The sequence below is a fragment of the Taeniopygia guttata genome, chromosome 3 (genome assembly GCF_048771995.1).
Source record: "Taeniopygia guttata chromosome 3, bTaeGut7.mat, whole genome shotgun sequence".
Taxonomy (NCBI): Eukaryota; Metazoa; Chordata; class Aves; order Passeriformes; family Estrildidae; genus Taeniopygia; species Taeniopygia guttata.
In genome coordinates, this window is record NC_133027.1 from 98,057,034 (window position 1) to 98,070,452 (window position 13,419).

The 13,419-nt window shown below is 41.2% G+C and overlaps 2 protein-coding genes across 3 annotated transcripts in view; one reads left to right on the top strand and one right to left on the bottom strand.

Annotated features, from left to right (window-relative positions):
* Positions 1-641: 641 nt before the first annotated feature.
* On the bottom strand, positions 642-7,847 carry CNIH4 (cornichon family member 4). The gene is made up of 5 exons (XM_030268982.4): positions 7,710-7,847; positions 6,431-6,499; positions 5,543-5,655; positions 1,430-1,570; positions 642-843 (listed from the first exon to the last, which is right to left on the bottom strand). Exons 1-5 carry the CDS (start codon positions 7,776-7,778, stop codon positions 816-818), a joined length of 420 nt encoding a protein of 139 aa, XP_030124842.1. The 5' UTR covers positions 7,779-7,847; the 3' UTR covers positions 642-815.
* Positions 7,810-13,419, top strand: part of NVL (nuclear VCP like) — a 38,251-nt gene continuing 32,641 nt past the window's right edge. The window contains exons 1-6 of one of the 2 annotated variants that reach the window (XM_012572379.5): positions 7,810-7,957; positions 9,888-9,961; positions 10,497-10,549; positions 10,641-10,737; positions 11,583-11,637; positions 12,165-12,431. In XM_012572379.5, the coding sequence (XP_012427833.4) occupies positions 7,901-7,957; positions 9,888-9,961; positions 10,497-10,549; positions 10,641-10,737; positions 11,583-11,637; positions 12,165-12,431 (603 nt within the window). In that variant the 5' untranslated portion in view covers positions 7,810-7,900. The remainder of the gene's footprint in view (positions 7,958-9,887; positions 9,962-10,496; positions 10,550-10,640; positions 10,738-11,582; positions 11,638-12,164; positions 12,432-13,419) is intronic. The other variant, XM_072927493.1, reaches the window with a different exon arrangement.

Here is a 13,419-nt window from a genome sequence, read left to right on the forward strand (position 1 = left end):
TTCACCCTTTTGGCTATGCAAACAGCAGGTTCAGGGAGTAGAACTGCAGATAGTCTTTTGCTCTGTAACCAACTCCACCCCAGTGCAATATGATCTTATCTTTATCTGGATGTCCATGATGCACTTCAATGACAAAACAGGAGTTGAAGGGAAAAAGCAAGTATTAATTACGTTTATCTGGACTATTACACAAAACTGTCATATCCACCAAAGGGATCTTAATCCATCCAAATGCAAGACTTCATATAGATTGCTGCAGAAGGGTGGGGAAAGGGAGGAAAATGTAACTTTTATTCCATTGATTTTTGTCTGGAAAGAGTACCAACACAAAGATGCAAGCTGTGCTCCTGTTCCACTTTGAAATCTGTTCCAAGTGCTCCTTCAAATTAAACTCTGATAGGACAGCTTGGCAGCCTGAGTCTCATCCTGACACCTCTCAGCAGGAATCAGATATCATTGCTGCACTTGAATGTGTTCTGGAACAACCATCATTGCCAGCTAATGCTGCTGAAACGAGTTTCCCTTATCACCTTTCAATTGCTATGAGGTCATTTCTGTAAGCAAGGATGTCATCTTACAGAAACAGCAGCTCCAGAAGTTTGGCTTGTAAAGTAACAAAAACAACTGCTACACAGATCCAATGCCTTTTGAAAATATTTTATGTTAAAAATACAGAAAAATAATTTTTGTTCAAAGAGGAAAAATATACTGCATGACGACACTGATCTAGGTGTGTTCAGGAGGTGTCTGTGGCTCCACAATCAGTCACTGGAGTGATGACCCAATTTGGCAGCTAATGGTTCTCTTTCAACTTCTCAATCATTTATCAAAGCCAGAATCATACTGTGACAAAACAGAAAACATGATACCAGTGGATTACTGAAGCTTGTGCAAGCAGGAGCAGCTCTCTCTGTCATGGAAGAGCTGCACTGAGAGAACCTGAAATAGAAAGTCAAGGCACTTTCTGCTGTGTGCTTTGCTTAGGAAGACAAGGCTGCAGAATCAATCCTGCAGCAGAGGAACAGCAGCTCTGCCTTGGAGTAAGTGGCTTTATCACAGAACACATCTATTTGTAACTCAGCCAGATCAACTTCATTTTTAAAAAACAGCATGTAAAATAAACTTGGTCCTCAAGAGTATTTCCTTTCTAAACAAGCCACTTACTGTAGGTGGTAGAAGCATGCAACTCTTTACATTGTACTTGTGGTTTTAAGGTTAAGGAATAGCCTGAGTTTCCAAAAAGTGTTTAATCAGAATGAATAAAAGCATATAATAAGCCCAGAGATAGCTGTCAAAATATATTACTGAGGCTTAGCAGGATGCAAAAAGCTAAGACATGAATACCAGCAATTACACCAGTGGAACAGAGGAGATAAAAATAGCTGGCAGACAATCCCTTTGTTCCTTAGGAGCAACTTTTGAAACTAACCTGTAAAGGTACATGAAGAAACAGAGCAGATGAAAGCCCAGCTTAATCATGGCTTCTTTCATGTGTGATTTCAGTTGTCCTCGGTTATGGATCTCTGTGGGATCAAATACTCCCATGTTTCCACTTGGCACCATAATGTACCTGAAAGTTAAAGAATAAAAAAAAAAAAAGCCCAAACAAAAAAAAAGCACACAACAAAACTCAAAAATGTAATCACTGAAACATTAGGGAGTGTCAGGACAAGAGGCAGAGAAAAGCTTGCCAAGACTTTCATCTGAAGAGTTGTTTCACAATTCAAGGTAAGGGAGTTCTGGATATTGCAGCTATCTCTGCTAGTACAACTCACAAATAATAAGAGAACAAGAAGTACTAAAAGCATCAGCCCAGCTTCCCATGTATAAATGAGAGAGATCCCAGGTAACAGCCAATTCCAGCTCATTTTAATTGCTGTTCGCAGTTAGTTGCTGTCATGGGGAAGACACCCACCCACAGTGGAAAGATGCATTAGATGAAAGGGACTGGGAAATAACCTAATTTAACTAAGAATCAGTAATTTATTTAGCAAAAAACCTTACAGAGAAAATTACAAACTCCAGTGGTCACAATGAGATGGCATAAGCCAAAGCAAAGGACCTGTGCTGTTACCTCTGCCTTTGTCACAGCCATCCTGGGACACATCAGCACAGACACTGAGGCCAACAGGAGGAGTCGGGCAGAACTGAAGATGTCAGGTTCTGCTGTCCAAACTCACATTGGAACAAAAGCTGAGTGGAATGTAAGCCAAGGAAGCATGAAACCAGCAAACCAAATGTTTATGTCCTGTGACAATTGAGCCAGCAGCACATTCTCTTGTCAGAAGAATTTCTCACTCCAGCTGAGCTCAGGCTAGAACATCACTCAGATGTTATACAGGCTCTGCCTTTCTGGGATCAGACTCTTTCTATACAGGAATTTAATCCTTTGTCTTAAAGCTGGAGCAGAAATGTGGTCTCAGAACAGCACACTTGTTCAGTTTTCTTAGTATACTCCAGTGGCAACACTTGTAGTCCAAAAGACATTTCTCCACCTCTTAACACATTGATTTCCATAAAGGAGGGGAAGGAAAGGAAACAAGCAACAGGGATGTTTTCTAGCAGCATCAGAACATTAGGAAAGAAAAAGTTCAGCCTACAGCAGTTGTCTATCACAGAGGCACTGAAAAGCACTGCAGCATACTTGACTAATACCAAAGACAATTGTGTCCCATTAAAAATAGTTCATGTTAAATAATTCCAGTATGAAATTCTCTTCTAAATTTGAAGTTTTGAATGCTAGTTTTTAGTGTTACCACACAAATTATTGCCCATCTCCTGGGAATGTAACACATTTTATTGAAATTAAAGGAGGAACATGTTTCCTGTACCAAATTATCCTAGAAACAGAATGCATACTTTTCTTACATGTCTGGGATATGAGTGCCATAAAGACAGCATGCATTAATTCTGCTTTTTTAAAAAATGGTGGCACTTAAATGATATAACTTAATTATGTAAACTGTGAGGCATTTCTTCCAAGAGGCCCACAAGGCAGGACAGCCTATATTCTATATCTAAGGAGCTGAGTCATGGATACAATGCTGCTCAATGCTGACAAACCCAGCTCAAGCCAGTTGTCATCCTCTACACAGCAAAAAAACTTCTGCAGCAAACAAGTAAACTGTCAGCTTTAATAAATATACACAGTAGCGCCTCCAGGATTTCCATTCAGTGGAAGCTGCTACCACAGCAACAGGATACTTCCCTCTAGATTTCCCAATTTTTAAAGGGATGTAGAAGTTCTGACCAGAATTTTCAGTGAATTGTAAAGATTTTTTTTTAATTTTTTTTTTACTTTTCCAGTTTTATCTTAAAGGCATGGCAAGAATTTCATTATTTGGACCTATTCTCTCAAGGATATCTATATAACAAAGAAGAAAAAAAAAGCTGAATGCTTCCCTCTGAGTTTTAAAACAAGAAGAATATAAGACAAAACTGTCTGACTGGAGACATTGCAAAATTAATCAAAAAAGGTTAAATATCATATGAGTGTGCTGAACAAGAAGGGCCAGTAGGATGTTACAATAAATATGCTGCAACTTTGGAAGTCTCTCTTGATGCTGTTTTTGACTAATTTATCCTTCCCAGGATTGTTTCTGATACCCTTCCCACACAAAACCTCTCCTCTCTCACTGAAATCCTTGAGAGAATTACTAAACCCAGACTGCCCATAGCTGCCATGCAGTCGTTGGGATTAAGGAAGTTTTAAAGAAAAGTGAATAAGGGGAAGAGATTATCCTACCTTTCCCTCTATCACTCACACTGCAAAGCAGGAGCTTCTTCAATCTCAATAGGATTCTTCTTCTGTATTTCTAACCTAAATTTCCCCTCTTTTACTTTGGACCCTTTATTCCTGGTGCTATCACTACAGTTCCTAATGAGCTGAAAAGCTAAACCCCACACTTGCTTTTGCAGGCCTCCAACTCCTTCACTAGAGATGGGATAGTCCAGGCTATTAATGTGGGAGAAACTCCTTGATCCACAGAAAGAAGGGAGGATTAGTGATACAGGCCTAATATTTTGACTTCTTATTGCCTACACTGCACATCTAAAATTAAGGAAACAATCCTGGATTTTAGGATATTCAGAATATTTATGCTGTGTAGGACATACATAAAATGAGAGCTGTCAATACAAAACAGCAATCAAAGCTTACTGCCCAACAGTAGAAATAGAAATATTTTCTCTTTTAAAAATCTCTTTAACCAGTTTTAGAAGCAAAAGCAAGAGCCTGCTTTAAAAATTAATATAGGTACACAAAATGAAGCAGCAAAGTGGTAACCAGCACAAGGAATTTTGACAGCTTCAAATAAAATGCATTCTGTCTGTGGTGTCTCAGCCTTGCCTGAATGAAACATCCAACCCTAAACTTGCCAGCAGATCCCAAACCAAATATTGGTCACTGCAGGTCACAGCTGTACATAGAGAGGGGCAAACAACACCATGCCCTACGTTTGTGTATTTAGGCAACATTTATTTATTAAGCATAAAGTTACACTGTCTCATGTTTCTCCAGCTTAGACACATTTGAAGGCTTTGCTGGCAGCTCTGTAGGAAACAAGCGTGATATTTATCAAAATTTAGATAGCACAGCTATTTTGCCCAACCAGGTTGTCAGTACAGAGAGCCTCAACTTTATTGTAATGAGAGCTGTGAGACTTCCTGTTTAATTCTACCAGCAACTCAACCCAGCCCTGCAGTTAGCCCTGGCAGGTTCAGGCAAACAAGAATTACAGCCACTTTCCATACCTGTACATTTAGCATTTGGGTTCTTGTGTTCCCTCAGTATAGTGACTGGAGATAATTTGTGACAAATCCACACCCAGTTTCCATCAGCTAAACACCTGTGAAGGGTCAGTTCTCCACACACCAAATGATATCAGATAAAAAGAACATGGTTTGAACTGACAGTCCCAGTGTTGCCACATGGAAACCCCCACTGGTAACTAAACCATTTCCAAGGGGGGCAGCCCAGTGTACAAACAGAGTAACACACAGCTGTCCTAGGGTGAAAAGGCTGCAAACCTTCCCAAACCCAAACCTGCAGGATGGGGGTCCAAAACCAGTGCAGATGAGGGGAAGGCACAAGTCAGTAAATGAAGGAGGATGCAATGGACAACACCACAGCCCCATGGTTTCACAACCATCAGCCATGCCAGCCTAAGCACTTTTATGCTGACAGCACTATCAGGAATGGCATGAAAACATAATTAACTCTGTTTTCAGTACTATTTCATAATCAAATTAATCTGCTATCATTTCCTATGAATTTGGAAATGACCCACAAATGGAGATTCCTGGGCAAAGGAATGCAAAGAGAATGCAAGCAAAGGCGAGAAGCGTCATGTCCTTTACACAGTTTGGTTTCTTGACATTTTAACGACAAGAAATTATGTCAGTTTGATCAATGAAGACTGTTAGCAGCTCAAGAAGGCAACTGAAACATCTCCCCGTGACATATTATTCATTTTTGTACTACACTTAAAGCTAAACCAGAAACAGTGCTACAAAGAAACCCCACAATGCCTTGAGCACTTACCTATATATATTCCACGTGGCCACTGGCAGGTTAAGGAGAAAGATGAACCAGTGCAATGAAATAAGCATTAATACCGTGACAACAGCATGGCCGATCACCTCAGGCACCACCCACTACAAAAAGGGGAAAGAGAAAAGAGTTACACGCACACATGTAAATTCCTTTATGAGAAAGACATCTATTTGGGATTACAATGTGATTATAACCACGTAACAGCAGAGACAGGGTGTTCCATCACAGTGTGGACAAATTTAATACCTTCAGGGAGATTCCACACAAGTAAGCAGAAATCAAGCCCTGAGATATTGTAACAGAGGTGCTTTTTCTAAGCATCACAAACATTTCTAGAGAGCAGCTCTCTGAACACAACTATTCTACACAAGCATCCAAGAAAGAGAACTGAGAAAATAGACAGAGCTCATTTGAAATCACTGCAGAGAAGAGTGGGTTTAGGGATTCAGATAATTAAAACCTCCACAAACAGCCCCAGGCTTGGAAAAGATAAGAAAGGTGGTCAATATAAAAATTGGCATCATAAACTGGGTCAGCCCCTGGCAATTACACATTCTTGGATTGACAGGATTCTCTGCCATTCTATCTCACATTAAGAAAAAGACACCTTTAAATCAAAGTAAACACACACATGGGAAGGCCATATGGGTTTAATGCCAAGAGTTTTAAGCAGATTCATTTAAAAAGGTACTTTTGTAATGGAATTTGCTGAAAAATGGACATCCAAAAAAAAAAAAATAGCAGAAATAAGGGATACATGCAAAATACTGCCAAACAAGGCACCTCAGATACCCATCACACCCCAGTTATTTGCAATGCTTAGGTAAAGGATGTGGTTTTCTCAAAGCACAGCAAGTGCAAAGAAGAACAATTTACTTTATTGAGCTTGGAGCAGCATGATCTAGCATTGATGTAGTCACATTCCAGATCTGATAGTGTGATTATCTGAAGTTCAGGATAAGGAAACACTGTATGGTAATTCAGAATACATAAAGCTTTACTTTTAGCCAGTAAACTGGGGACAACCCTCTGCTCTCAGCATTCACTGCCTTGCTCTACCTTGCTCTGTCAAAGGTGTGTTTTGTTACATCTCACTCTTATTTTAGAGAGAAGGTTTGGCTACATTTTATCATCAGGCCAAGTGATTTTATTATGTTTTCTCCAGGGCAACCGTTGTACAAGTGCTAAAGTTCAGTTCAGCCCTTAAAACAGACCAAGGAGGCAAACTCAGTACTTTTAGTATCAAAATTGTTACTACAACCCTTGAAACCAAAACTCAGTGGGCAGGAGGAGCTAATGCACTTTTAAACTCTCCTCACAAAATTGTGCAGTTTTAAGCTGTAAATCTACTTTCCTTTTTTTCTCCCGCAACATTTACAGCAACACTGAATTAATTAACACTTTGCCAAGAAATAATAAGAGTAACATTAATTACTGAATGAGCTTTCAGACAGAAAAGTCCTCTCAAAAATGTCTTAGGATGGACGTGTGCACCTCACCAAGCTGTCTCCTGCAGAGCTCACGGTTCTTTTCTCTGAGGAAATTAACACTAAGATATCTTTTTCCTATTCCTAAAAAATGGGAAAAGTCTGTTCATTTTTCAACATACAACTTATCTTCTAGGTTGATTTTTTTTTTTTGAGTGGTTTTACTAGAAGAACTGTGCAGACCCTTAAAAATCCCATCAAGATTGAAAGAACGTGAAAGAAAAAAAAAAAAAAAGAACAAAGAAAGCCAGTTCTCTTTTATTGAGAAAACTAAGGAAAAGAAGGCAAATCAGTGCCTTTACACTGCAACAACGCCAGCCAGCCAGCACAGGCTGCGGACCAGTCCCTAACAAAAGAAGATGGAAACGCCGCGGAGCCGCAGCTACGAGCGCAGGGCTCGCACGGAGAGCGCCGCTGGCCGCGCTCTGCAGGCCCCGCAGCTCCCGAGCCGCTCCCGAGCCCCGCTCGCTCCCGCAGCCGCGCCCGGTCCCTCAGCCGCGGCCCCGCGGAGCTGCGGGCGGCCGGTCCCGCCCCGCGGCCCCGCAGCGCCCGGGCCCCGCGGCCGCCGCCCTCAGCCCACCGGCCCCGCCGCCGCCCCAGCGGGCCCGGCCCGCCCCGGTGCCCCTCCCTGCCCGCGCCGCGCCCCCCGCGCCGCAGGAGCAGGATACGAAGTAGACGGAGAGGAAGATGAGGGCGCAGCAGTCGATCAGCGAGAAGATGAAGACCACCGACTCCATCCCGCCGCCGCGCCCGCAGCGCTCGGGCCCTCCCGGCCGCCGTAGGCACCGCCCCGCCCGGGAGGGCCCGCGCAGCGCGGCACGCTGGGAAATGGAGTCCGCTCTCAGGCGGGGTGGCGGCCATGCGGTGCCGGCCCGGCCGCGTCTCCGATCCCCGGCTGAAGCAGCGCATCAAGCAGGTACCGCCCGCCCGCTGCGGCACCCCCGGTACCACCGGCACCCCCGGTACCACCGGCACCACCGGTACCACCGGCACCGGGCTCGTGTATCCCCCTGTGGCTGAGGAGCCTTGAGCATCCGGCCCGCTCAGTGGCAGGAGAGGACCAAACCACGGCCCTGCCTCTGAGGGTTTTAGAAAGGCCTTAAAAACGCTTTAGAAAGGTCTATTGGTTTGTTTTATTGATTTTAATTTTCTGTAAAGTTAGGGGTTTTATTCTATCATTTTTCTGCCTTCTTAAGTAGTTCTGGTCTTGAGGCTGGCTGCTGCTGCTGCTTCACATGTGGAATGAATGGGGCAAAAGAATACTCAAAGTATTCATATATATATGTACCTATATGTGTGTATATACGCGTATGTATATATATATGTAGATATATATGTGTATATGTATACATGTGGTGTATATATATACACCTATACATCTGCATGTGTAAATGGTATGTGTATATGTAAATATATATGTGTGTATATGTATATAATTGGAACTTAGGAAGAACTAAACAGAAAGGGTGATCTAACATTGGAATGCGCTGCCCGGGGAGGTGGTGGAGCCGCCGTCCCTGGAGGTGTTTAAGGAAGGACTGGAGGTGGCAATCAGTGCCATGGTCTGGTGGACACGGTGGTGATCAGTCAGGGGTTGGACTTGATGGTCCCTGGGGTCTTTTCCAACCTAAATGATCCTGCGGTTCTGTGATACTGGCAAATGCTGTTTGTTTGGAAACATGTACAGTGATTTTATTGGATAGCTGAGAAAAGGACAAAATGGGATTACTTCCCAAATAAATGTGGGAACAACAGGGAAAACTGTGATTCCTTCGAGTGCATCTTATCACATCTTATGATAGTTTATAATGACTTTGCAGCTTGAACACCAGGTTTCTGAGCCTCTGTATAAATATACTCCACTTCTAATTCCTTAAAATGAGACAGTGGCTGCTTGGTTTAATTCACAAGATCGCACTGAGCACTGTGTCTTGACTATTCCAAAGTGGAAAACACAGCTGGGTTTATGGTAGCCTTGATGTTTTGTGCTGAGCAGGAGCTGCCCATGGGTGATCTGAAGTGCAGCATAATTTTAAAAGCTAAATATGTATTCAGTTTGATTGTTTTGTATAGAGTTATTAATTTAAATGAGGATTTGAAATCCTCCTTGCTCTGACATTGGTGATACCAGATCTTTTAGGATGATTTTGTATTTTCTTCCTCTTTTTCAAGAAGGAATCCATCTTTATGGTATCAAAAGTTCTTGCTGCTGATTTGGAGAGTGGGGGAAGAAAGCAAATGGAGTAGAGTTGTACATGAAATTTAGTACATTGTCTCACACTTTCATAACTGGGGTTTGAAAATGGGTTGGATTAGCTGCTGTCACAGCAATAAAAATGCTTGGGAGAGAGAATTCACTTTATTAACATAGTTCTCTATAGTGCTCTCTGAAATGTCTTGTAAAGATTAAAGTTGTTCTTATGAGAGTATCCCTGCTGATTCAAATAGATGGTTTCATTTTTAGGGCAGGAGATCTAAACCAAAAGGAGGATAACTGAGGGGAACCAGGACAATAAGATGGTGTTGGGTTAGCTCTGTTACTTTTATTTAGCTTTCTTGCTAAATAAACGTAACAGAGTTGACCCAACAGAAGTCATCAAATTCCCCAGATGTAGGATGCTGCCTTTCCCCAGGAAGCAGAGCTGCCCAGTAATCTGTGCTTTAATAAGCATTTCCCATTTCATTGGGAAATACTTTCTGGTGTGTTGCAAGGAGTGAAAAGCTGATTCTGATTCTCATTTCAACTTCTAAGGAGGGAAGAATTTAAAATAGGTATATTTGGTAGAGCTGTTCTGGTGAAATGATTGACAAAGATTTTATTCCCTGCTTACAATTCTTCATTTCAGTATCTTGCAAGTAGTAAATGTGGGGAGTATGTTGACATTGGAATTCTAGCATCTGATTTGCAGAAAACCTACAGGTGAGCCAAGATTTGTCTTCTTATATCCTGTGTTCAAAATGCAGAATATAGTAGTCTGTTCTATTGCATTCATTATGAAAGTTATAATTTTCTTTATGTTGCCTTCATTAGCAGTTGTTGAGGTTGATTGAAGCAATGAGATTGTTTCCCTCTGTTGATATGTTTAATGGCTCATATTAGCATTATAAGATCTAGCTGTGGTTTGTGTTTTTCATGGGATGATTTTTTTTTTGTTTTAAATAAAAAGCTGCAGATTAGTTGCAGCATGTTGGGGTTCACCCCAGTGAGATTAAAACGTGAGAGAAAATGACACCTCAGTGCAGACATGGGGGAGGGATAGAGGATCCAGTAAGACACTAATTAATAACTTGCCTGGTTGCTCAGCAGGACAATCACGTTTTTACCCAGGTAGTTTTTAATAAGAACCTGGGTGGAAGCTTGAGAGTCAACTTCCCATGTACCTTTTCCACTGGGAATGACATTATGTTGAAAGAAAAATCAGTTGGTGCAACCTGTTTATTTTGGTTTTTTTCAGTGTAGATTATGGACGAAGAAAGAGAAATGCCTTTAGGATACAAGTTGCAAAAGGTAGATCTGTTAATATTGTGCTCAAGATTCCAAAATCTTTGATTATGCTTTGGCTGTTAATGCTTAACATGGTTGAACTTTTTCCTTGCAGTGTTTGAAATAATCAGTAATGAAAAAGAACGTGAAGATTTGGCAGTTTTAGAATCTGAACATGTGGCAAAAAGAGCAAGACAACAAGAGAAAAATGAGTAAGAAGAATTTTTACCACTAGATTAATAATGTCATTGCTGTTAGTGTTTCTTTAAAGCTTTCTGGGTTTGGTTTATTATATTTTGGTTGCTTCAAGGTTCCAGGTGGATCCCATAGGCTTGTGTTCTTCAGAAGTTACCTGTAGCTATTGGAAACTTTTTTGGTGCTGAAGACAAGCAGATATTAGAGCCAATTATGATTTCTCTGTTGTGGGGAACATACAGTCCTGAATTAGTGGACAACCTTATGGCTTCCTTGATAGTTTTCCACATAATGCCCTGTTCCTCATGTGTTTCAGTTCCTTTGTTTTGTTCTTAATCGTTCTTGGGTGTGAGAGATACTGGCCACATCTGAGCGATGAGACTACCAGACAGGCTGTTCAGAGTAAATCACCAGTGGGTGTGAGATTGGAATGAAGATTTCCTGACTCCTAACTCTGTCCATAATCTCATGGAGTGCTGTGTTTTCTCTGACCTGGAAGAGATATTGAGGATCTCAAGGGAAAGTAGGACACTGTTGTCAGAAGGATTGTTCTGGTTCAGCAGCGATTTGCTCCTATTTCCCTTGGTGAACTGAATCAGAGTGAACTCTACATCACTTTTATATAGATCTCTCTTTCAGACAGGTTGGCAAGTTGATCCAACTCATCACACACTTGGAAAAGATGCAATTTTTGACTTTTAATACCAGAAGATTGAGAGCATGGGAGTCAGGAATTTCTCTACAGCATTAGGCTACACACCATGATTATGGGCAACCACATTGTATAAATCACTTTTACAGGTGTCTCACTTGCAGTTCTGCTCTGATAAATTAATAGTTTTTGTCTTCCTTCCCTGTTAAGCACTACTGGAAGTGGCACAGATGACTCTGACTATGATGATTATCCAGAAGATCTAGTAAGTTGTGTTTTATTATGATTGTACTTGTATAATATATGATTCTATGTTGTGAAATTGCACTTGGCGGGCTTGAAAAGGGAGATAGAGTTAAGGTCTAGTCAGAGTTAGCAATTCCAATTGAGAATCTGTGGAGCTGGAAGGAGGCTGTTTCCTGAAGGAAAAAGAGGAACTTGTGGTGGGGAATCACTTCTGGGGAGTCACACTGAGAGCCTGAAGGACTTGGCTATCACAATGAGTGAAGTGATTGAAGGAATGACATCTTCAACTGCCAAAAGAGGTGCCTGCTCATTAACAGGAGTCATTCCAGGGTAAATTGCAAAGGCTGCTGCCCTTTCAGCCAACACATGCAGGTTTATATGCAGTCATTTGATTTGCAGAGGAGTGGGTTGGAAGATGCATTGCCTATTTTCTTCAGCAGGGATAACGCTGAATTATGTTTATTAAATAGTTTTCATTGATCTCTAAATATAAATAATCCTAGTTAAAACCTCGTGTATTTTCTTTACAAATGTGTAAATCTGCAGTCTGCAAATCACATGAACAGTTCCCTGCTGAGCTTATACAAGAAAGGAAATCCTGATTCTGTTCCATCCACTCCAAAAAATGACCCAGTGGAGACCTCTCCTCGTGTGAGAACAGCACCTCACACGAGCACCCTCGCACCAGAAGCCAGAGGTGAAAGACGAATCTCTGATGGTGGCTGGTTCATTGATAAAACTCCTGACGGGAAAGACTTCTTCATTGACCTTTCTGAGGATGGAGAAGGAGAGGAAAAGAAAGTGATTTCTGAGGTACTTTGTGTTTCACAAACCCAAGGTGTTCTAAGTAGATGCATAAATAGAATTGGCCCATGTTGTAAATGTAGGTAAACCTGATGGGAAGAGATGAGGATGTCTGACTCAATTCAGAAGGATGAATTATTTCTTTATTATAATTATGTTAAAATATATTAATATACTATATAAAGGAAGATACTAAAAACTACAAACTTACTTGTTCTAACTATATCTCTAACTCACAACTTGTGACCCTCTTGCAAGAGTCCAGACACGGGTGGATTGGATTGGCCATCAGGCCCAAACAATCCACCATGATCCAATCAAGCAACTATTCCAGGTAAACAATTCTCCAAACACATTCCACATGAGAAAAACAAGGAGCAGAAATAGAAATAGTTTTCTTTCATTTCACTCTGTGCACCTTTATGAAAAATCCTGAGAGAGAGAGAGAAATGTGCTTGCCACAGGCCCATTTCAAGCATGTTTGACAGAAGGTAGAAAGTCACCAAGTAATGAATTTCTTCCAGAATTTTTTGAGGAAAATGTAATTGTCAGTATCAAGGAGACCCAGATTAGTGTCCATACTGAGAGAAAGATGAGTAGAACATAGCTGTTATTTATTGCATTTGCTAGTGACCACTACCTGGGCTGTGGCTTGCTGCAGCCACAGCAAGTGTTTTTCCTTAGCCAATGGTAAAGTCTTAGTGATTCTGGGGAAACTTCTTTTTATTTCTTTTATCCTGTAATAGTCCTTCTCTCGCATGCACTTAACTTGTGTTAGCACTGAATAACATTTTCTTACACCCCCTTGTGACTTACTAGAAATAAAACTTGTTTCCAATGGAATAAATACATTTGTATGGTTGCATTCATGCCCAAAGTGGATTCCTCCTTGGCATGTAAATAACTGGTGTCTGATTTTGGTTAGTAGTTTTGAGGGGGTTTGTTAGGTTTTTTTGATCTGTTGTCTTAACAAAAAAGTGACTATTGTAATTGACCC